The 25,391-nt window shown below is 45.6% G+C and overlaps 1 protein-coding gene across 2 annotated transcripts in view; it reads right to left on the reverse strand.

Annotated features, from left to right (window-relative positions):
• Positions 1-24,761, reverse strand: part of CRB3 (crumbs cell polarity complex component 3) — an 81,626-nt gene extending 56,865 nt beyond the window's left edge. The window contains exons 1-2 of one of the 2 annotated variants that reach the window (XM_089656134.1): positions 24,648-24,761; positions 3,099-3,191 (exon numbers count right to left, since the gene is read on the reverse strand). In XM_089656134.1, coding sequence (XP_089512260.1) covers positions 3,099-3,159 — 61 coding nt within the window. In that variant the 5' untranslated portion in view covers positions 3,160-3,191; positions 24,648-24,761. Of the gene's footprint in view, positions 1-3,098; positions 3,195-24,647 lie in introns of both variants that reach the window. The other variant, XM_089656133.1, reaches the window with a different exon arrangement.
• Between the last annotated feature and the right edge of the window lie 630 nt (positions 24,762-25,391).

Consider the following 25,391-nt stretch of genomic DNA (forward strand, 5'->3'; position numbering starts at 1 on the left):
GCGATAGAGCCCAGTAACAAAATAGCTACATCAGTTTTGCGCATACATATGGCGGCATGGTGTTAAAGCTCACTGCCACGCTGTCACATATATGCATACGGCCAATGGCAACAGATTAAAGCCCATTTCTAGAATTAATTCCACAAGCCACAGCCTGCTTACATTACCTTCTCTGCACAGCTCCCCACTTCCTTCTTTATCCAAAATAATTGTCCAAATACCTAAAAAACTACAAAGAAAGCAGCAGTCGTGACCACGGCCACCTCTTCCTCTCTTGCTCCAGCATTCCTATGTGGGTGGGTTTGAACAGCACTTTGCAGGTCCTCATGTTTGGACATGCAGTGCTGTCTCAGAACTACATTTCTGAGTTTACTGCTGATAGATTGCTGTCAATCAAAGAGTGTGGTGTGACCGGGCTGATATTATTCATCTCATCACTGCTTGAACAAATGCCATGGGAACCATGATGATCGACCTCCTGTTGTCTCTAAGAATACAGGAGGTCTACAGGACTCTGTAGAACTACAGGTGGTGTGGCGATGATAGCCAAGGCCAAGAGTTAGGCCCCTTTCACACAAGTGATCCAATCAGGTCTCTGAGGAAGAGGCAAGTCCTCAAATTGCGTCAGCCTGCTGGAGTTCCCATTACAGACGCACGAGCAGTGCAGATCGGACCGAGCTGTTCTTATACGATGTACCTGAGGTTGTTCATCTCATCAATGCTTGAACAAATGCCATGATATGCCTGGGAACCATGATGATCGACCTCCTGTTGTCTCTAGGAATTCAGGAGGTCTACAGGACTCAGTAGAACTACAGGTGGTGTGGCAATCATAGCCAAGGCCAAGAGTTAGGCCCCTTTCACACAGGTGATCCAATCAGGTCTCTGAGGAAGAGGCAAGTCCTCGAAACGCGTCAGCCTGCTGGAGTTCCCATTATGAACACACAAGCCGTGCGAATCAGACCGAGCTGGTCTTATATGATGTATCTTTGACAATATTGTCATCTTGTAAGTACATTACTTACTTTTGTCATTCAATAAACATTTTTTTTTAAGGTAAAGCACAAGGCTGATGCACCCTCTGTTTTTTTCTACACAGTAAACTTAGACTTTGTAACAGGAGTCACTATGGGTGGGGGGCCCATGGAACCCAGCTCACTTTGGAGAGGTGGGGAGACCCGTCTCCACTCCCCATATCCTTATTATGTGTAAGTCACCCTGTGCCTGTTAGGGGTACAGGGTGTCTGTCCTAATATTGGGGTGGGGGGTTGTTGATTGTTTAATGCCATGTGGTTGCATCCCATTGTTCTATTGTGTGTCTTGCTTGGGAGCAAACTATTATGGGATGTATGTGTTTATTTATCTGTATTAGCTTAGTGAGGGGTGTCTCCAGCAGCCCTCCCTCCTGATGGGACTGCATGCTGGTGTGAAGTTTGAATATCTGTATGTCTCTTGTTGCTAAGTGTAGATTGCCTCGCCCTGTGTCATTATGCAGGGAGGAGGGATTGTCCCCTGAGTGTATAAAAAGCCAGTTCGAGTTTCAAATAAAGAGTTCCATGTTCAGACAGACTGGTGTTGTCTAGTCTTGTTTGGTCAGCTGTGGTGTCTGTTGTCGGTGTTCGGACGGGGAAGCGGTATTCTAACGAGAGTACCCAAGTGCAGTTGGGGTCGGTTCCGTTACAGACTTCCCCGGTCATTTGAGGGCAGCAAGGCGTGCATATTCCAAGAAATTCATGATGTGGTTTCATTCTTTTGGAGTCCATCCCTAAGCGCAGGAGTATTTGGGTTTGCCATTTCTTCACTATTGATCCAATCGGGTCTGCCTGTTAGTTTTTTAAGGGGACCCGATTGGATGGTACATGCATTCCTATGGACTTGCGCCCTTTTACACCCGCCTATCTCAGGGTCTGATCTGGTCCACTCAAAAAACGAAAGGGGATCCATCCCCTTCCATCTAGGCAGATCACATCACAGGCAGCCAGATGTAAATGGACAGCGGAGTCTGTTTACACCTGGCAGCACATAGAGCAGAATGGGCTTTGTCTGTATCCGCACTGCAGAGTGGTCACAGATGTGTCATTTGCTCTGCTCAGCAGTGGATTTATGAGTGGATCTACTGCTGATTGCAGCAGAATCCACCCCCTGTGAACGAGGCCTGAAAAGTTGAAGTGAGATGGCAGGAGTGGAGATATAACACTTCACTCACGTCTTTGCATAGTAGCGCAGTGTGTTGCCTGCTGTGCTTTGACATTCAGTGCGATCCAAATGCGCTGCATAAAAATGCAGACATGCGCGGCATCACATATCACACCGGCATTGCTGTGTAAATGGGGCATATAGAAAATAATTATTTTCTACGCATCCTAGCCATGACCTGTTTATCCAGTGTGGACCTGTGCAGAAGCATGCAGTTAGTTACAGCTAGTGACATACTGTACCTGCACCCCCATCTTCCATGCATCATCCAGGTCACTATACTATGCAGTGGTACAAGGATCAGTAGAGGAGCCCTAAATAATGTATCTTTAAAAAACACTTTAGACCTGAACCCAATCAGATAATAAGGCCTCATGCACACAGGATATTAAAAACAACTCTCTTAGAAGCCTTCCTCCTGGCAGCAGCGCTTATGCAGAAAAAAAAAACAAAACGCTGACGCTTGTAAAAGTGTCTAACGCCTTTATAAGTGTTTAGACGCATTTACGAGCGTCAAGTGCTTGGGCACTAATTCATTTTAATTGGCCAGAATAATAAATTATTATGGCCACTGAAACGAACGATCAATCGCTAAACATGCATAGCATTAACACGCGTTTAGCTACGTCAAGCATTTTTTCTGCCAAAACACTGCTGCTCCTCCTGGACGCACTGGCCCTGATTTTTTTTTTCCTGCTGGTAAACGCTACTGCTACTAAAAACCTCTAAAAGTCTATGTGTGCACGGACACATAGGATAACACGGAGGGCCACTTGGAAACAGTAAAAAAAAAAAAGTGCAGACAGACATCCTATGACACTCAGCTGGCTGTCATAACAAATGACAGGGCCAGGTTAGTGAAAGAAGGTAAAGTAATGATTTCTAATCTCTGCATTACTCACCGAGGACCAGGGACAGGTAGGTGACAGCGGTGAGCAGTAGTGGAAGTATAGGAGGATCCATCGGTGACAGACTAACTGAGCCAGCGGGTGCAGCTGCTGAGAAAAGGAGAAAAGCTATTAAGTATGACTTTATTACAGGTATTTGTAATACAAATAAGAACTAAATCACAGCAAGCTGTCAGTCATCTGAGGAATAGAAGGCCACAGCAACCTCCACCCTACTCAGCCACATCAGTTTATGGAGGCACAAGGCTCTCAGACTTTTGTAGAAACACAAGGCTCAGCATCCTATGCTCCCCTGCCTCTAGTCATTTCACTACATGATCACAGGTTACAGCAAATCTCCAGGTTGTAAAGGCAACAAAGGATTTCTTCTGAATGAAGCAGCACTCTAGTGCCAAGGACACCTGGAAGGTAAACATTCAGTCACTTCTTTGCAAAATGTTTCAGATTTTTTTTCTTGAAAGAATAAGTCTAGGTATGGAGATTTTATATATATATATATATATTATTTATTTTATTTCACTTATATACTTTATTTACATATATAGCACTGTCAATTTACGCCGCGCTTTACATATATATTGTACATTCACATCGGTCCCTAACCCTCAAGGGGCATACAATCTAAGGTCCCTAACTAACATTCATTTACAAGGGCCAATGTAGACATGATCCAATTAACCTACCAGCATGTCTTTGGAGTGTGGAAGGAAACCCACGCAGGCACAGGGAGAACATGCACACTCCAGGCAGGAGGAGCCGTGGCTGGGATTCGAACCAACGACCAGAGTACTGCCAGGCGGAAGTGCTAACCATTTAGCTACTGTGCTGTATATATACACACACACACATATATATAATATATATATACACACACACACACACACATATATATACACATACACACATATATATAATATATATATACACACACACACATATATATTATATATATATATATATATACACACACACACATATATACACATACACACATATATATAATATATATACATACATACATACATACATACATACACACACACACACACACACACACACATATATATTATATATATACACACACATATATATTATATATATATATACACACACACACACACACACAAACATATATATAATATATATATACATACATACACACACACATATATATTATATATATACACACACATATATATTATATATACACACATACACACATATATATAATATATATATACATACATACACACACACACACACACACACATATATTATATATATATATATACACACATATATATTATATATATATATACACACATATATATTATATATATATACACACATATATATTATATATATATACACACATATATATTATATATATATATACACATATATATACACACACACACATACACACGTTAGACAAGTACATGGAAGCAATACAATATTTTCAGGTGTGAAGGTGATGTAACATTGAAAGCAGAAGTGATGTAACATTCTTTTGTTTCCACTGTGTGATGAGACACCTACCTAACAGGGGAAGCCTCATTTTCTTCATTCACTGCGTGCGCTGCTAGTACTACGGAGTCATGTCAGAGCTTACTGAGCTTCAAAGAGGGCAAATTGTTGGTACCTCTTAGCTGGCGCCCCTGTGACGGATGTTTCCAATTTATTTGCCATCTCATGAGGTCCAGTATTAAAGATTATGACGGCATACACAGTTTGCAGGAAAACCTCGTCTAAGTATAAACGCGGTCGACATGGTCAAAGAGACAAAAAGAACATTGGGCAGGATTGTGACCGGGAATAAGAAAACAACTGCTGCAAAAGTGACTTCAGAGCTCAAACCACTGGTGACCAATGTTAATGCTCAGAATAGGAGAGAATGGTGCAACAGCCATAAATCGTGGGCTATCGATCATTGGAAAACTGTAATATGGTCCGATGAATGGAGCTTCACACTGTTCCCAACCACCGCATGTGTTTATGTGTGGCAAACACCATCCCAAGCTTACGACCAGGACTGATTTTTACTAATGGTAAAGTATGGTGGTGGCACAGTCATGGTTTGAGCAGCCATACCTTGGTATTCTCCAGCCCCATCATCACTAGAGTCACTGTGTAGACATGGTTTCCCGAAGACAGTGCCATTGTACCAATATGATAAATGCTACAGTTCACACAGCTGGTGTTGTCAAATCGTGGTTTGACAAGCATGTAGACGAAGTCTCACACCTTCGCTGTGTGTTGCAGTTGCCCGACATCAATATCATAGAGCTACTATGGTCAATTTTGGAGAACAAGGTTCGGGCTGGTTTCTGCCTCTAGCATCTTTGCGTGAACTGGCACAATGTCTGCATGAAGAGTGGTATCAGAATCCAATATCCACCATCCAAGACTTATATTTGTCAATTCCTAGGAGAATTCAGGCAGTCTTGGATGCCAAAGGTGGTCCAACACCATATTAGGTAACAATTTTGTTCTTTTTACCTGGTGTTTCCATGATTTTGTCCAACCCCTGTACATGTATCTCGACAAGGCTCGACAAATCCCAGGCACTAGGTCGCTATGGCAACTAGAAATTCCATCCTGTCGCCTGTACTTTTGTCAGCCCATTCACTGTTAACACCATGCGTGAGCAATTCCTATTGTCCGATGCCCCGGACATGCAGTGGCATTGGGCAGCTGATTTAGTTTTACCATCTAAAAACAAAACAAAAAAAAATTAGGTCTGCTGCTTACCCGAAACAGAGCTAAAGTTTTTTTCTTCTTCTTCACATACCAGCACTCCAGACTGCGAGCTGCTGTGTGCGGGGGTGTTGGTGCTCTCCGAGACCACACGGCTCCCAGCCACCGCCTCTCCATCAGCCGGTCCCTGAGCACCGCTCCAGGTAGAATGAGAGAAGTGACAGGACGGCAAACACAGGGGATGGAAGGATGAGTCTGACTGCTGGCTTCCACCTCCACCAGAGCAGTTCTCAGACAATGAGAAAAGAGTGCGGGCTCTGACCTCTCTCCACTCTCCTTGGAGGCCCAGACACCATTCCATTCCTGCTGTCACCCATCAGCAATCGGATCTGGATCAGCAATCGAGGCAGGAGATTGGAGTGTGTGCGGCGAGAGCCAATCTTGGCGTGCTCAGGCTGTGTTGGAGTGGATCTGGCAGGAAGTAGAAGATCTCAGCCAGCTGACTACCATGTCCTAGGAAGAGACATAAGTGAGCCATGGACACCAAGCAAAGTCCATAGTGGGGTTGGAATTTGTGTAGAGTGGGGTGGGGAGGGAATTTGTGAAAATTGCTGAGAGGACAAAGGATGTAACAACTGTAAGTTATGGTTAGGGGGTGCAAACTACAGTGAAGAAAATAAGTATTTGATCCCCGGCTGATTTTGAATGTTTGCTCACTCACAAAGAAATGATCGGTCTAAAAATCGAATGTTCGGTGTATTGTAACACTGAGAGACAGAATAGCAACAAAAAAAATTCAAAAGAAATGCACGTCTAACAAATGATGACTGATTTGCATGTTCATGAGGGAAATAAGTATTTGATCCCCTTTACAAAACATGACTTAGTAGTTGGTGGCAAATCCCTTGTTGGCAATCACAGAGGTCAGACGTTTCCTGTAGTTGGCCACCAGGTTTGCACACATCTCAGGAGGGATTTTGGCCCACTCCTCTTGGCAGATCCTTTCCAAGTCATTAAGGTTTGGTGGCTGACGTTTGGCAACTTGAACTTTTAGCTCCCTCCACAGATTTTCAATCGGATGAAGGTCTGTAGACTGGCGAGGCCACTCCAGGACCTTAATATGCTTCTTCTTGAGCCACTCCTTTGTTGCCTTGGCTGTGTGTTTTGGGTCATTGTCATGCTGGAACACCCATCCACGACCCATTTTCAATGCCCTGGCTGAGGGAAGAAGGTTCCCACCCAAGATTTGACGGTACATTGCCCCATCCATCGTCCCTTTGATGTAGTGCAGTTGTCCTGTCCCCTCCAGAAAAACACCCCCAAAGCAGAATATTAAAAAAAACAGCATGGCTGTGCGGGGATCTGACCACACAGCGGCGCCATTCATTCACAGAGTTCTGTGAATAAACAAACTACAAGTATCATCATCCACCGTGATTGACCACCTTTAACTCTCAATGAAACATGAACTGGGAAGGTGCTGGTGAGCGCTCTCATAGTGCGCTGATCTTCCTGAACTTCAGTAACTCCCTGCCCATACGGGAGGTATGAGCAGACAACTATATTGACAGCCTGCAGGAGCCAGACATTGCACCCATGACCAGCTAATTGTGGGTGCAATACTTTACAGGTTCATAAGAAAAAAATATATAATAAATGCACATTTTTAAACTTCAAAAAAAAGAGCATTTATTATTTTTTTTAAAAAGTGAACTTATTTTTAAATCAATGGGTTTAGTTCCACTTTTACCTATGGAACAATAACTCTATACACAACCTGCCGGTTTAAAGAAAATCTATCATTCCATTCTGGGTCTTTGCTGCACAAAGGAGTTTGAGAAGCTTATGTAAATGATCTTATCACTGTGTACTAATGCTTTAGAAACATGTGATTCTACGTACAGCTTGGAAATACATGTTAAAAGCAGCAGCCATATTTTCCCACTATAATGGCAGGTATGATTGCTTCCAAGCAACTGTCAAGGTCCTACCTTTTCCCAGAGGTTATGTTTCTCCATGTGCTGGCATCCATGTTGGATTTCTGCAGAGCATGGTGGGAATCTTTTATGCCTTCTGGTCTCTGAGGTCCATCCCCCAGAGGGGTGTGGCTGATTACATATAAGCCTGTGGTCCGCACATGCTCTTTGCACTGGTGTCTTGCTGTTGCTGTAACTCTGTTCTGACTCTCGTGACTCTCCTGTATCTGACTCGGCTTGTGACCTGACCATTCTTTGTGTTCGCCTTTGATCTGACCCTCCATTGCTGAACTCGGCCCGTGACCCGTGATTCTCATCTGCTGTCCTGTACCGTTTTGTCCCGTTGTTGTCAACCCGGCCTGCCCGACTACTCTATTGTCTTTTCCACCAGCTACACGCCATTGGCAGCGGCCATCACCGCAACTGAGGTGTCTCGGGGGCCGCGACCTGGTTCCTGGCTGCGTCAAGTCCATCCCCACCATCAGGGGCCCTGGTGAAGGGCAGCCTGGGACTTAGACTCCGCGCCCTGGGGGACTTTGGTCTGTGGGTTGTGGTTGTCGCCAGCCAGTGCGTTACATTGTTTAGGCCTGCCTGTCCGTTCCACAGCTCCTGCCCTGACAGCAACACTATACAGGGATTGCTAAATTTCCACAGAGAGGGAACAAGTCAAATACAATCATCTCAGACTGTGGAAATGTACATACATGCCATGGAAATTGCTGACTTTAACAAATCTCAACAGGCAAATATTAGATCATTATTCAAGCAGTGCCTACAGAAAGGAAAATTTGCCCTTTTGATTACTTATTCATGTAATGTAATGGATACTATGGATAAAGCAAGTACACTCCTGAACAGAAATGACTCCATGTAGGCATTCTGCATAGCTGGCCACCAGGCTCTGAAAGTCTTGACCACTCTGCCATGCAAAATCCCTCCAGTCACAAGGTGTTTCCTTGCATGAACTGTCAAATGTAGTCCCACCCAGGGGCGGACTGGCAACTCATGGGGCGGACTGACAACTCATGGGGCCCCCGGGCAATAGGGGATCATGGGGCCCCTGTGACCTTGCCCACACTCAAAGCACACCCAAAAAGCCTATAAAAAAAGGTACCAGGGGCATTTCATGGGGCCCCCTATTGACCCTGGGCCCTCGGGAAGTGCCCGAGTGCTTGAATGGTCAGTCCGCCCCTGGTCCCACCCCCAACACCACAACATTTCACTGGGTTTTAAATCAGGACTTCAACTAGGCCAGACCATAACACTTTTTTTTGCCATTTCATGGTGTATTTGCTGGTGTGCTTAAGATCATTATCATGTTGAAAGATCAGTTTCAGGTTGAACTTCAGCAGTTGGGCAGATGGCCTCACATCATCAAACACACTATGATATAAATGCAGAATTCATAGCGGATTATTATATTATTATACAGGATTTATATAGCGCCAACAGTTTGCGCAGCGCTTTACAAAATGAAGACAGACATTACAGTTACAATACAAGAGGAATCAGAGGGCCCTGCTCATTAGAGCTTACAATCTAAAGGGAGGGTCAAGTGATACAAAAAGGTAATAACTGTGGGGGATGAGCTAATAGAGAAGTTCGGTTATTAGGTAGAGGCGGGATAGGCCTCTCTGAAGAGAAGGGTTTTCAAGAATAGCCAGACAGATTGGGGTAGGAAGTTCCACAGGATGGGAGAGGCTCAGGAAAAGTCCTGGAGACAAGTATGAGTGAAGATAGCAGGGAAGTTAGAGAGCAGGAGGTCTTGGGAGGAGCGAAGAGAATGGTGTAGTTGGTATTTTGAGATGAGGTTGGTGATAAAACTGTGGGCAGAGTTCTGGATGGCTATGCAGGTTGGCTTTAGTATTCTGAATTTTTTTAGTTGGATGAGCAGAAGCCAATGGAGGGATTGGCAGAAAGGGGTGTCAGAAAGTGAACCATTGATAAGATGGGAAAGTCGGGCAGCAGCATTCAGGGATCTGATGCCCAGGACATGCAGTTGCAAGTGCCTAGTAAGCAACAGGGATTAGAGCCAACAGCTGACTCTCTTGTAAAAGCAATCCGAGTGACTAACTAGCCGCTGGATTGCTTTTACAAGCAGCAAGAGGGTGCGTGTGTCCTATCCGCTACCTTCCACTGGCTGTCCTGTCCTACCAGGACACCCAATTGACCAGCCAGTGCTTCCACTGGCTGATCATAGAGGCGGACAAAGACCAGAACCACTCTGTCCACCTCTATGATACAGGAAACAGGAAGTGATAAGCATACATCACTTCCGGTTCCCCTGGATGTAAACTGCACCATTTTTAACCACTTCAAGTCTGAACACTTTCACCCCCTTCCATTCCAGGCCAATTTTCAGCTTTCAGCACCCTCACACTTTGAATGCCAATTAATTGGGCATTCAACACTGTACCCAAATGAAATTTGTATCTTTTTTTATATATATATATATATATATATATAGACAAAAAGAGCTTTGTTTGTGGTATTTGATTGCCACTGTTCTTTTATTTTTTTGCTATATAAATGAAAAAGACCAAAAATGATCAAAATGTATTCTATTACCTTTTTTTGGTAAAAAAAAAAAAAATAACCCATATCAGTGTATAAAGGAAAAAAATATATAATTTTTGTAAAAAAAGTTTTTTGTTGTTTTTCCTTTACATTTTATTTATCCTAGCGGTACAGTGTCACCATAGTGACACTACTACGTGTGGGGGGTTATCAGAATATTTTTTTTTGACTGCGATTGCTTTTGCAGCCATGCTGGCTGTAAAAGAAATCATTTCTCACTCTCTCTGGCTGCTTTCCTGCAGTTAATAAGAAATACTGTGAGAGCTGCGATTGGTCACAGCTTATCACATGGTACAAGGCTGCTGTGAATGGCTTTGTACCATGTGATCTCTGTGATCAATCACAGAGCTCACGGTAGTAAATAATGATGCCAGTAAATGACATATCGTGCCGTTGCACAGCCTTGTACCATGTGATCTCTGTGATCAATCACAGAGCTCACTGTAGCAAATAATGATGGCAGGAAATGACATATCGTGCCGTTGCACAGGTGGTGGATGATGGGGGGGGCGCGTTTAGAAACTTCCACCCACATCGGCGCTGCTCCCACTTACCCACTTATCTGCATAGCCTGGATGGGAAGAGGTTAAAAAGGGAAAGCATTTGAACACACTGATCTTGGTGTGCTCAAATGCTTTTAAGAGCAGAGGAGGGGTTTGGGGTCTTACTGACCCCAGATCTCTCCATAAAGAGTCAGTGAGCAATAAAAGTGATAAAAAAAAAAAATTAAAGTGACAGTGTAAAAATAAAAAAATAATTATTAAAAAATATTAAAGCACCTCCATTCCCTCCGTGCTCGCACGCAAAGGCGAAGAAGTCACGGGGGCTATCGACTGACCTATGGAGGAGGTGAAGATGGAGAACAGAAGAGGCCCAGGCCACAAACTTTTGCTGCCACCATTGTATGTTATATGTCGGCAGGTGATTGTAGCCGTATTAGTGCATTTGCGACAGGAACAATTCAGTACTGTCCGTGATACTTTTTTTTATTTGCACTAACATACAATTTTGAGGACAAGCTTTCGGGGAATGTCCCCTTCTTCAAGGTCCAAGCAGTATCGCTTAGACCTGAAGAAGGGGACATTCCCCGAAAGCTTGTCCTCAAAATTGTATGTTAGTGCAAATAAAAAAAGTATCACTGACAGTACTCAAGTGTATATGTCGGCAGAAATGTGATTTACACGTATTTCCAGCTACTACAGCAGTAAGGTGTGCAAACCTGACAAGTGGATGCGATTAGCTGTACAGCAGTTCGATAACTTCTATGGACTCCCAGTAGTGTGCAACTACCCCCACCATGTCCACACACTAGACAACGACAATCTGGAGTTCCCACTGCTGTTAAATGAATGAAAATCGCATAGCGCATCCATCTTATGTGACATTCCCCCTGCCTCTACCTCATCCTGACAGGACAGGGGACCTGTAACCACACAATGAACCATTGTTCTCCATGCCGCCATACTATACAATACGCCTTTCACCAATCTCTACCTCAATCTTCACTAACAAGGCGACTGGAAAGAGCGTTCTAAACAGATCTACCTGCACACAACCTAGAGGCACACAGCCATTATATTATTGTTATATTTTATATTGTATTATTAACTTAGCTGTACATTTCTAGTACAATCATGTGTTACGCCTTTCAACTGCCCTTTTTTTTTCCCCTCTTACAAAATGGCCAGATAAAGACCAACCCTGGACTGGTAATTTTACTCAGTGAGAAGTGCATCTGATGCTTCTTCTTCCAGTAAGGTGTCCCAGAAGAAAGAGGCACTCATTGTGGGCCCATGTATTATGGTGTATGGACCGGTACACCTCCAGCACGGTGCATCACAGCGGCTACGGGTAGTGGGGTCCAGCTAGGATAGTTAAAGTTAGTTCACATTTTCAAGAAATGTTTTTTATATGAACTGCGCCACAGCACATTCTTGGTTATGCATGTAGTATGTAATGCCTTCAGCATCAATTATAATCTCTCTCTCCTCTTCCTTTCGCTGTTGGGGTCCCCCAAGGTTCTGTTCTTGGACCTCTCCTATTCTCCATCTACACCCTTCCCTGGGTCAGCTAATAGCCTCCCATGGCTCCAATACCATTTCTATGCTGATTACACCCAAATCTCTCTCTCTACCCCACAGTTGACTCCATGGGGTTTATTTACTAAAGCTGGAGAGTCCAAAATCAGACTCCCTTCTGCATAGAAACCAATCAGCTTCTAACCTCAGCTTGTTCAATGAAGCTTTGGCAATGAAACCTGGAAGCTGATTGGTTTCTATGCAGAAGGGAGTCTGATTTTGGACTCTCCAGCTTTAGTAAATAAACCCCCATCAGTCTCCACACGCATCACTAATCTTCTAACGGACATATCACCCTTGATATGACACCACTTCCTCAAACTATCCAAAACAACCTCATAATATTTCCTCCCCATGTGCCCCTTCCCTTGACTTCTTTGTCAAGACTGAAGGTACAACAACCCGTCCCCGCATAACAGGGTGCTAGGTGTTATTCTGGACTCTGAACTATCCTTTCAGCCCCACATCCAATCACCGTCCAAAGCTTCCCCCTCAACCTACGCAACATTTCCAAAATACGCCCCTTCCAAACCAATGACACCACCAAGCCCCTAGTCCACTCCCTGGTTACCTCTAACCTTGACTACTGCAACTCACTTTTCAATGGATTACCTTGATGTAGGCTATCCCCCCTTCAGTCTATCATGAATACGGCTGTCAGACTCATCCACCTTACCAGCCACTCAGTGTCTGCTACCCCTCTCTGCCAATCTCTCCACTGGCCTCCACTCACTCACTGAATTCAATTAAAAATACTAACATCAACTTATGAAGTCATCTACAACTCGGCCCCCGGCTCCATCACTAACCTGGTCTCAAAATACCAACCAAACCGCTCTGCATTCCTCCCAAGGAACCTCCTGCTCTTTAGTTCCCGTGTGACCTCCTCTCATGCTTACCTCCAGGATTTCTCCTGAGTTTCTCCCACCCTATGAAATTCCCTACCCCGATCTGTCTGATTGTCTCCTACTTGGTTTACATATAGACGATGCCTGAACACCCATCTCTTCAGACATGCCTTTCTTGTCCCCACCTAATATCACTACTTTATTTTCTCCATCCGCTCATCCCTCACAGTCATTACCTTTTGTAGCAATTGACCCTCCCTTTAACATTGTAAGCTTTAATGAGCAGACCCACTTTTGGGCCACTTTTATGCACATTTAATGAGCAGACCCCCCTGTTTCCTCCTGTATTAAATTGTATTGGAATTGTGCTGCCTGCCCTCACGTTGTAAAGCGCTGCGACAACTGTTGGCACTAAATAAATCCTGTATAATAAATAATCATCATCGCCTTAAATTTACTTCCCACGTGAAAAAAATCAAAATAATGTGAGAAAAATAAAAAACTTTTTTTTAAAACAAAGAATTATTATTGGAACGTTGATGCCACCCCATTGGAACCCAAACCAACAAATTATTAAAATGGTAGCACTGCGCAATGATATATTGCTAGTAATATAAAAATAAAACCAGCATGCAAAACACAATCGTACCAAAAATACGTAACCAATACATGTGAACAGATTAGTGTACATTCAACAGATTTATAAGTATGTAAACCAATGTTTCTCAACTTTTTTCAGTCAAGGCACCCTTTAAAATTATGGACAGTCCCGAGACACCCTTTTAAAATTATGGACAGTCCCGAGACACCCTTTTAAAATTATGGACAGTCCCGAAGCACCCTTTTAAAATTATGGACAGTCCCGAAGCACCCTTTTAAAATTATGGACAGTCCCGAAGCACCCTTTTAAAATTATGGACAGTCTCGAGGCACCCTTTAAAATTATGGACAGTCCCGAGACACCCTTTTAAAATTATAGACAGTCCCGAGGCACCCTTTTAAAATTATGGACAGTCCCGAGGCACCCTTTTAAAATTATGGACAGTCCCGAGACACCCTTTAAAATTATGGACAGTCCCGAGACACCCTTTAAAATTATGGACAGTCCCGAGACACCCTTTTAAAATTATGGACAGTCCCGAGACACCCTTCTAAGATTAAAGGACAGTCCCGAGACACCCTTTTAAACTTATGGACAGTCCCGAGACACCCTTTAAAATTAAGGACAGTCCCGAGACACCCTTTTAAAATTAAGGACAGTCCTGAGACACCCTTCTAAGATTAAAGAACAGTCCCGAGACACCCTTTTAAAATTATAGACAGTCCCGAGACACCCTTTAAAATTATGGACAGTCCCGAGACACCCTTTAAAATATGGATAGTCTCGAGACACCCTTTAAAATTATGGACAGTCCCAAGGCACCCTTTAAAATTAAGGACAGTCCCGAGACACTCTTTTAAAATTATGGACAGTCCCGAGGCACCCTTTTAAAATTATAGACAGTCCCAAGGCACCCTTTAAAATTATGGACAGTCCCGAGGCACCCTTTAAAATTATGGACAGTCCCGAGGCACCCTTTAAAATTATGGACAGTCCCGAGGCACCCTTTAAAATTATGGACAGTCCCGAGGCACCCCATTTTAAAATGTGAAAAACTATTCTAATAGTTTTGTATAACGCAGCAACATCCACACATGTAGGACCCCCAACATTAAAGGTGATTTATTCTTCCAAAGCAAATACACTTTTGCACACTGGTACTGCCTAGTATCCCAATGTTTCTCCTCTTCCTCAGTTTTTCTCCATCACTGAGCTAATGTGACCCCAGCACTGATGGAGAGAGGTAGGGGATGATTAAACTAGGATGCTGTGCAGGCAGCTGACATCCTCCTTATCAACTGATGTTATTGGCTGTCAGGACGCCTGCGGCTAGAAAATCGTAATGGTGCCTGTGTGCCCGTAATGAAAATCTGTGGTTTTTGTGTAACTAAAAGGCAGGCTTGCTCCACCCGCTGGCTTGTATACAAGTTTTGGGCAATTTTTGCCAAGGCACCCCTGAAGAAACCTCTAGGCACCCTGGTTGAGAAAGGCTGATCTAGCATACACTGAAATAATAGATTTTGCAGGACTGCTCTTCAGTGTTACACACTTGGGTACCCCTGAAGAAACCTCAAGACACCCCTGAAGAAACCTCAAGACACCCCACGGTGCCTGGGCACCCCAGTTGAGAAAGACGGATTTAAACAGTCCCATGTGTAATGAATCAAAACATGATTGCTTTTTTCTTCTTCTTCTTTCTTCCACCAACACCAATGTGAATCCACCACCAAAAAATGCTGGATAAACTCACCAGAGGTACATGCTGGGGTGTAAACATTCCCCTCTTGGGTTAGCAATCTGCAGACCCAGCAAAATCCTCGGTATACTCCGTTTCACCGTATGCAGTGCCAGGATAACCAATAATGGGGAGGAGGAGAGAAAGACCTTGCACAGCATAAGATCCTTAAAATATGGTTCTCATTTTAAAATCATTACATTCGCATTTCAGTGTGTCTCCATTGACACAAGTGATACGGCATAGACTGAAAAGTGGGGCTCACTCCAACTGAAGATCCTGGCCACGAGCAGACAACCCCTTTAGTTTTACAGATATAAAAATGGATTCTAGCGTGGCAATACTACACACAGTAGTAAGTTGCAAGTGTGTCTTAGCCCCTCCCTCTTAGATTGTAAGCTCCCAGGATCAGGCCCTCCAATCCCTCTTGTATTGAACTGTATTGTTGCTGTATTGTCTCCCGTTATATTGTAAAGCGCTGAGCAAACTGTTGGCGCCATATAAATCCTGTATAATAATAATAATATAATAATAGGCAGCGCACATTTCGTGGGCCAGTCTAGAGAGCGTTAACCAAGATGGCAGACAACAGAGGAACAGCGTTTGGTGATGGAAGTTTTTTGTGAACGAAGGCATACACAGTGCCAACATTTTGAAAACCATTTATCATTTCCCTTCCACTTCACAATTATGTGCCACTTTGTGTTGGTCCATCACATCCAATCCCAATCAAATACATTGACGTTTTTGGTTGTAGCATAACAAAATGTGGAAAATTTCAAGGGGTATGAATACTTTTTCAAGGCACTGTACATGGAGGGAATATTCAACATCAACAATTACCAACATATTTTACATTGAGGAAAAGACTCAACATAAATTACCATACAACTAAACATTGAGGGACAATGACCTGTTCTATATTAAAATAAGAGGTCCAAACCCAACTACCACATTACTGAACACCAAGAACATAGTTACATAGTTAGTCTGGCTGAAAAAAAAAGACAAAAGTCCATCCAGTTCAACCATAAAAAAAAAAAAAAAAAAAAGTTATAATCCTACACCCACAGTTGATCCAGAGGAAGGCAAAAAAACCCAGCAAAGCACGATCCAATTTGCTCCTGCAGGGAAAAAAATTCCTACCTGATCCTCCGAGAGGCAATCGGATATTCCCTGGATCAAGAACAAGTTAGCGCACACTGGGTACCAAGACAGCTTTCAGCTTTTGATGGGCACAGGAGAGTTGAAGTCTGCACTGCGTTGAAGGAGCGTTTTGACAGGGAATGCCAGGATTTTCTGGATCACATCATTATGTGACGAACCCCGACAACATGACAAAATGTGGAAAATTTCAAGGGGTAAGAATACTTTTTCAAGGCAAAACCTGTGGATATCTACAGAAGACTTCAAGCGCAGTACGGTGATGAGACAATCCCTGCCGTGGTGGTTCCCAGCCCACAGCAGTCATTCCTGTGAACATTCAGCGTGTGGAATGCCTGATCCTGGATAATCGACACATAACCTGTCATGAAATTGCACAAGAGACGAATCGTTCTGTGGGAACGGTGAGCACTAGGATGACGCAGTTAAGCAGGCTGTCCTAGGATGGTTCAGATGTACTGACAAATCTTTCTACGCCGAAGCTCTCCAGGCATTAGTTAAATGCTGGGATAAGTGTATGAATGTAGAAGGGGAGTATGTTGAAAAATAAATGCAGTTTGCACTCTTTGAAATTTGTTCTTTTATTATATAAACTCAAAGGTCCTGGTTTGACTTGAACGTCCCTCGTACATTTTTGGCAAATCTTTCTGCGGGAACACAATCATTCACGAACAGTCGCATTTTCAATACGTTAGCGCACACTGGGTACCAAGACAGCTTTTCAGCTTTTGACAGGAGAGTTGAAGTCTGCACTGCGTTGAAGGAGCGTTTTGACAGGGAAGTCCAGGATTTTTTGGGTCGCACCATTACGTGACGAAACCAGACAACTCATAAGCTCATACTGCCCACCGCACTATGTGCACATTACAGCAACACGGCCCGGGAGGAATCGCCACAATCCCCCTTACAGCCCGGACCTCTCTCTGAGTGATTTCCACCTGTATGGACCCCTAGAAGAGTTCCTCGGAGGTCAGCATTTCAGCACTGATGACAAAGTTAAGCCGGCTATCCTAGAATGGTTCAGGCGTGCTTACAATTCTTTCTACTCTGAAGATTTCCGGGTTAAATGCTGGGATACGTGTATAAATGTAGCAGGGGAGTATGTCGAAAAATAAATGCCGTTTCCACTCTCTGAAATTTGTTCTTTTATTACATAAACTCAAAAGTCCCTGTTTGACTTGATCGCCCCTCGTATATTTAGATATAGAACACCCTTCTGGCCACTTCCTGTAGGCAACAAGGACATCACTAGGCCTCACTAAAGGGATTATGGGAAAGCAGAGGCCCCTAAATCTCATGAGAACATGCTCCAGCACTGCTCAGGAGCGCATACTCATGGGATTTTGGATCACCAGCTTTCCCCAAAACCCCAAGAAAAGGCCCAGTGACATCCTCGCCTAGATGAGCATGGCAAAAGAAAGGGTGTAAAGTATTTTTTACCATTTATTATTTTTATTTGGGCAGTGGGTGGCTGCAACATAGGACTCATTCACACGGACATACCAATCTGTACAGCCATGAGAAGGGCCGTCATCATCCGTGTAGAGGTTCTGTTCAGCCAGTTTGTTCAAATCAATGACAGGCAGCCGGCTGCACAGATCTCCAAGCATACCCCGAAGTACAGCTGTGCAGGTCCAATACACAGATCAGAATGTAGTCTGTCTGCATCTGATCTGTGCATAAGGCTGGCCATACACTATACAATTTTCTTACAATTTTCTGCCCAATTTCCTTTAGATTTACCTTGAACTATGTAGTGTAAGGGTCTACCCAATTGGATACAATTGAAAGTGTTGTTTAGGTTTGACCTCCTATTATATGGTTTTTGGTAAATCTAAAGCAAAAATCTCAAGAAAATTGTATAATGTATGGCCAGCGAGTGATCAGTACTGATCACTCATTGTGTTCATTCAGGAAAGGAAGGGGCTTTGACATATTTACAGAAACCTTCCCCCACTCTCCATCTTGAAGGATCCTATTGTCGTCGTGCCTGCAGATACCGGTGGGAAGGAAAGGAAGGTAGCCGGCAGCACTGTGGGGGTCTGGGCAGCAGGGGGAAACATATGATGCAGAAGGAGGGTGATGTGGTGCAATTACTGGAGCCAATCCCCTGTACGGCTCTCTCTGCAGCAGCTGACAGCCAATGGGTGGGAGAGGAGAAGAAGCCAGCTGTCAGCTGCTGCAGAAGGAGCCATACTGGGGATCGGTTCCAGTAATCACCTCTCCGCTGTTCTGATTACCCTCCCTGCCCACATCTGATTCATCCAGCTGCCTGGGCCCCCCTGCTGGTCTGGGCCCCCTACAGGAGGACTGGTGGTTCCCCCTTATCCACGGCGCTGGAGCCCGATTTAGACTTGAAGAGCCCCAATCTCTCTAGACCTATGAGACTACAGCTCTTGATGTGTCCTACCAGCTTCCTGCTCTTGGATATTCCTTCTGGCCAAGCTGCAGCTCTACTTTTTCCAATACCAGAAAGTTTTACCATCCAAAGCTCTATAGAAGCGCCAACACTTCTCTATACGGGAGATCTGCCATCTGTGTCGGCTGGGCACATTACAGATGGAAAGCCGTAGTCACCTTCCAGGAGGAGGGTGGGAAGGAACGCACCTGCCAGGTATGAGTTACAGCCAGGTAAACAGATACTGTCAACACCGACGTTCCCTCCATGGCTGCTAATTACTACTATTAATATCTCAGAGGGACATGCTCAATGTTTTATCAACCCAGGACTACCAGCCTATGGAAACGAGGATGGATCGATCGATGGATGGACACCTCTCTACAGGGCTAAAACAAGAACAACGAGAGGGCAGACCAGGCTTGTGCATTACCATAAAAATGTTTGCAAAAAAAGAATTCCTATATATTCACAAAGGTAATTATAATCACGCACATCAATACAATCCAGTAGCCGAGCCAATGGAACTACACAAATGATGCCCATCGACTGGGAGTGAGTTTTACGCGTTTCAAGGGCAGAACCTTTTTCATTGCGTTCTGAGTGCCTCGGTTGGCTCTGATGAAAAGGGTTCTGCCCTTGAAATGCGTAAGACTCACCCCCAGTCGATGGGCATCATTTGTGTAGTGCCAATGACTCGGCTACTGGTTTGTATTGACTATTTTTATGGTAATGAATGAGGGTGTGTGTTTCCCTTTCCCCCCCAATATGAAGAGGGCAGCATAGTGCATTCATTACCCATGGGATTTATGGAGGACCTATTTCTGGAATGACACTAGAGGAAAGCATCTTTGTGATTAACTCTATTGATACTGAACTGATAGGTCCCTTGGCCCTTCAGTGCTGTTTGATATCTAGTTTGAGTTATTGACCTCTGTACATGGAAAAAGGAATTGATGGATGGATACCCTTATTCAAGGCGAGATAGATGGATGGATGGCGACCCTTGTACAAGAAGGTGAGGATGGATGGATGGTGAGCCTTGTACAAGAAGGTGAGGATGGATGGATGGTGAGCCTTGTACAAGAAGGTGAGGATGGATGGATGGATGGTGAGCCTTGTACAAGAAGGTGAGGATGGATGGCGACCCTTGTACAAGAAGGTGAGGATGGATGGAGACCCTTGTACAAGAAGGCGAGGATGGATGGCGACCCTTGCACAAGACGGTGAGGATGGATGGCGACCCTTGCACAAGACGGTGAGGATGGATGGATGGCGACCCTTGCACAAGAAGGTGAGGATGGATGGATGGCGACCCTTGCACAAGAAGGTGAGGATGGATGGATGGCGACCCTTGCACAAGAAGGTGAGGATGGATGGATGGCGACCCTTGCACAAGAAGGTGAGGATGGATGGATGGCGACCCTTGCACAAGAAGGTGAGGATGGATGGAGACCCTTGCACAAGAAGGTGAGGATGGATGGAGACCCTTGTACAAGAAGGTGAGGATGGATGGAGACCCTTGTACAAGAAGGTGAGGATGGATGGAGACCCTTGTACAAGAAGGTGAGGATGGATGGAGACCCTTGTACAAGAAGGTGAGGATGGATACACATCTACATGGAGATGAGGATTGATGAATGGATACCCTTGTACAAGAAGGTGAGGATGGATGGAGACCCTTGCACAAGAAGGTGAGGATGGATGGAGACCCTTGTACAAGAAGGTGAGGATGGATGGCGACCCTTGTACAAGAAGGTGAGGATGGATGGAGACCCTTGTACAAGAAGGTGAGGATGGATGGAGACCCTTGTACAAGAAGGTGAGGATGGATGGAGACCCTTGTACAAGAAGGTGAGGATGGATGGCGACCCTTGTACAAGAAGGTGAGGATGGATGGCGACCCTTGTACAAGAAGGTGAGGATGGATACACATCTACATGGAGATGAGGATTGATGAATGGATACCCTTGTACAAGAAGGTGAGGATGGATGCACATCTACATGGAGATGAGGATTGATGAATGGATACCCTTATTCAAGGCAAGATAGATGGATGGATGGCGACCCTTGTACAAGAAGGTGAGGATGGATGGAGACCCTTGTACAAGAAGGTGAAGATGGATGGAGACCCTTGTACAAGAAGGTGAGGATGGATGGAGACCCTTGTACAAGAAGGTGAGGATGGATGGAGACCCTTGTACAAGAAGGTGAGGATGGATGGAGACCCTTGTACAAGAAGGTGAGGATGGATACACATCTACATGGAGATGAGGATTGATGAATGGATACCCTTGTACCAGGAGGTGAGGACTGATTAATGGCTGGATACCATTGTACAGGGAGGCAAGGACTGATGGATTTTTTGCGTTTGCGCATTGCCATGGACAACTCCACCAGTGCAGCTCCAACATATATGCATTGCGACACACCACAGGCAATGCGTTGTCATAAAATGGCACATGCCCTTTTGTTGGATGTTTTGATGTATCGTCGGCCCATTCATTTGAATAAGGTGCCTTAACATCACTGCACAAAATAAAACACACTACTGAAACTCGCCAAGGCCTGAATGGGTCTTAAAGGAGAACTCTAGTCTGGAATTTAAAAAAAAAAAAGTAGCCCACCATGTAAAAAATAAAAGCAGTTTTGCAATGCTCTTTGGCTATACTGAGCCACCACTTAAAGACTCAACACTCTGTAGCACCTGTGTCATTCCACCCATTTCCTGGGTGTCACAGACCAACTGCCCGAAGTGGGGGGGTTATCATTCTACCCACTTCCTGGGAGCCCAAGGTATCATGGGCCCTTCCCTGTTAATGTGTCATCATTCTTTCCACTTCCTGTGAGCCCAGGGTATCACGGGCCCACACCTGGGGGGACCGTCATCATTCTACCCACTTCCTACAAGCCCAGGGTGCCATGGATCAACCCTTGGAGGGTATCATTTTAGCCACTTAATGTAAGTCTAAGTTGTTAGGGATCATCATTCTACTCATATTCTGAGAGCCCTTGGTATCATGGATCTGCCGCCTGGGGGGGGGGGGTCATCAGTATACTCAGGGTTGGGGTTGTCCTTCTACCCATGTTCTGTAAGCCCAGGTTGTCCTGGATCTGCTCCCTGGGGGGAGCAGTCATCATTCTACCCACTTCCTGCAGGACCATGGTGTCATGCATCTTCCCCTGGGGGTGTGTCATGATTTCTACCACTTCCTGTGAGCCCAAGGTGTCATGGACCAACCCCTGACGGGGTGGGGAGTAGTCATCATGCTACCCTCTAAATAGGGTCATCATTCTTTCCAATTCCTGTGAGCCCTCGGTGTCATGGCCCCACCCCCAGGGGGAAGATGTGAGTCCAGTAGTGTAGGAAGTACTGCCCTCTGCAGTGCGGAGGGCCCCAGATGTCACATCAGACGGAGATCTGCTGTAAGGCTCACACTGGCATACCTGTATTTCCTGCCAGCAGAGCTAGAAGATCCTTCATACAATGTACACCTAATGGACTCATGTTTATGCAACCTGCCACTGCGTACTATTTTGTGTGTGTGGCTAAACGCAGCACATCTCTGTATGTAGACACAGGCATGTATGGACTCACCGATCTCTACGGCGCTGTGTGTACGGGATCGCCGATCTCTACGGCGCTGTGTGTACGGGATCGCCGATCTCTACGGCGCTGTGTGTACGGGATCGCCGATCTCTACGGCGCTGTGTGTACGGGATCGCCGATCTCTACGGCGCTGTGTGTACGGGATCGCCGATCTCTACGGCGCTGTGTGTACGGGATCGCCGATCTCTACGGCGCTGTGTGTACGGGATCGCCGATCTCTACGGCGCTGTGTGTACGGGATCGCCGATCTCTACGGCGCTGTTTGTACGGGATCGCCGATCTCTACGGCGCTGTGTCTATGGGATCGCCGATCTCTACGGCGCTGTGTCTATGGGATCGCCGATCTCTACGGCGCTGTGTCTATGGGATCGCCGATCTCTACGGCGCTGTGTCTATGGGATCGCCGATCTCTACGGCGCTGTGTGTACGGGATCGCCGATCTCTACGGCGCTGTGTCTATGGGATCGCCGATCTCTACGGCGCTGTGTCTATGGGATCGCCGATCTCTACGGCGCTGTGTCTATGGGATCGCCGATCTCTACGGCGCTGTGTCTATGGGATCGCCGATCTCTACGGCGCTGTGTCTATGGGATCGCCGATCTCTACGGCGCTGTGTCTATGGGATCGCCGATCTCTACGGCGCTGTGTCTATGGGATCGCCGATCTCTACGGCGCTGTGTCTATGGGATCGCCGATCTCTATGGCGCTGTGTGTATGGGATCACCGATCTCTATGGCGCTGTGTGTGTATGGGATCATCGATCTCTATGGCGCTGTGTGTGTATGGGATCACCGATCTCTATGGCGCTGTGTGTGTATGGGATCACCGATCTCTATGGCGCTGTGTGTGTATGGGATCACCGATCTCTATGGCGCTGTGTGTGTATGGGATCACCGATCTCTATGGCGCTGTGTGTGTATGGGATCACCGATCTCTATGGCGCTGTGTGTGTATGGGATCACCGATCTCTATGGCGCTGTGTGTGTATGGGATCACCGATCTCTATGGCGCTGTGTGTGTATGGGATCACCGATCTCTATGGCGCTGTGTGTGTATTGGATCACCGATCTCTATGGCGCTGTGTGTGTATGGGATCACCGATCTCTATGGCGCTGTGTGTACTGGATCACCGATCTCTATGGCGCTGTGTGTATTGGATCACCGATCTCTATGGCGCTGTGTGTATTGGATCACCGATCTCTATGGCGCTGTGTGTGTATGGGATCACCGATCTCTATGACGCTGTGTGTATTGGATCACCGATCTCTATGGCGCTGTGTGTATGGGATCACCGATCTCTATGGCGCTGTGTGTATGGGATCACCGATCTCTATGGCGCTGTGTGTATGGGATCACCGATCTCTATGGCGCTGTGTGTATGGGATCACCGATCTCTATGGCGCTGTGTGTATGGGATCACCGATCTCTATGGCACTGTGTGTGTATGGGATCACCGATCTCTATGGCGCTGTGTGTATTGGATCACCGATCTCTATGGCGCTGTGTGTATGGGATCACCGATCTCTATGGCGCTGTGTGCTGGATGCATCTCACGGCTGCGATTTTCCACTCATAGCAGGGAGCCGCTGAATGAGAGAATCAACCACTTCCCTGTGTATGAGGGGCTGCTGGTCACACACATCCGTAGTACATACAGAGATCAGTGACACCATACACAGGAATGATCACTGGATCCATCTACAGAACAATGACATGACAGGAGTCCCCCATCACTGTCCTCATCCATACAGAGGCACAGAGCCCATTGTAGACAGATGGTTCTACAGGTGATGGTTCTACTCACCCCCACCAGTCAGGTGTAGGTCAGTCCCTGGCTGGGTCATGCAGTACCCCCTCACCTGTCACAGATCACCTCCTGCCGCAGCCCATCGATCCCCGACGGCTTCTCACCTGCCCGAAACTTGCCGGCTCCGCCCACACGGCTATTCATGCGACACCCCCTCCACCCTCACACCTGTACCCGGCTTCCGGGAACTCCCTGGAGACACCTGCCGTCACATCCGGAGCCACCTGAGGAGGACCAAGAGGTACTTCCGGGAGTACACCTGTACGGATTGCACGCTATTTCCGGGAGCACACCTGTACGGAAAGGAGGTTACTTCCGGGAACACACCTGTACAAAAAGGGCGTTACTTCCGGGAGCACACCTGTACGGAAAACAAGAGCCTCACAGGTCACCTGTACGGAATGATGATTTCTGGGCACCTATACAGCCAGTGTATCTGACAGGCGATAGGTGGGTGTGAGGTCATAATACTAGTAAGCAATGCTATATATAAAGTTTGTGAGAGAGAGAGAGAATTACTGCCCCACAACGTCATGAAACGCCTGCATTTTTAGGAGGTAAAACAGGTGGTGAGGAGGCAATATAATCCCTACTCATTGCCCCCTGAAGAGCAATGTACCACAGATCACTTTTCAGAGGGTCAATACTTGAAAAAATGAGCCCATAGAGTGTTAAAAGTTTATTCACCCCCCCAATAAAAAAAGAAACATGAAAAAAAGGGGTGCTTGTATATAAAAACAACCTGTGCAGCTTTCCTTAAAGTTAGAGGATGCCTTTGCTATAGGTGTAGGCCATG

This window comes from Staurois parvus, unplaced genomic scaffold (genome assembly GCF_062004578.1).
Source record: "Staurois parvus isolate SC_StPar_1 unplaced genomic scaffold, SC_StPar_1.0 ptg000887l, whole genome shotgun sequence".
In the NCBI taxonomy this organism is placed as follows: Eukaryota; Metazoa; Chordata; class Amphibia; order Anura; family Ranidae; genus Staurois; species Staurois parvus.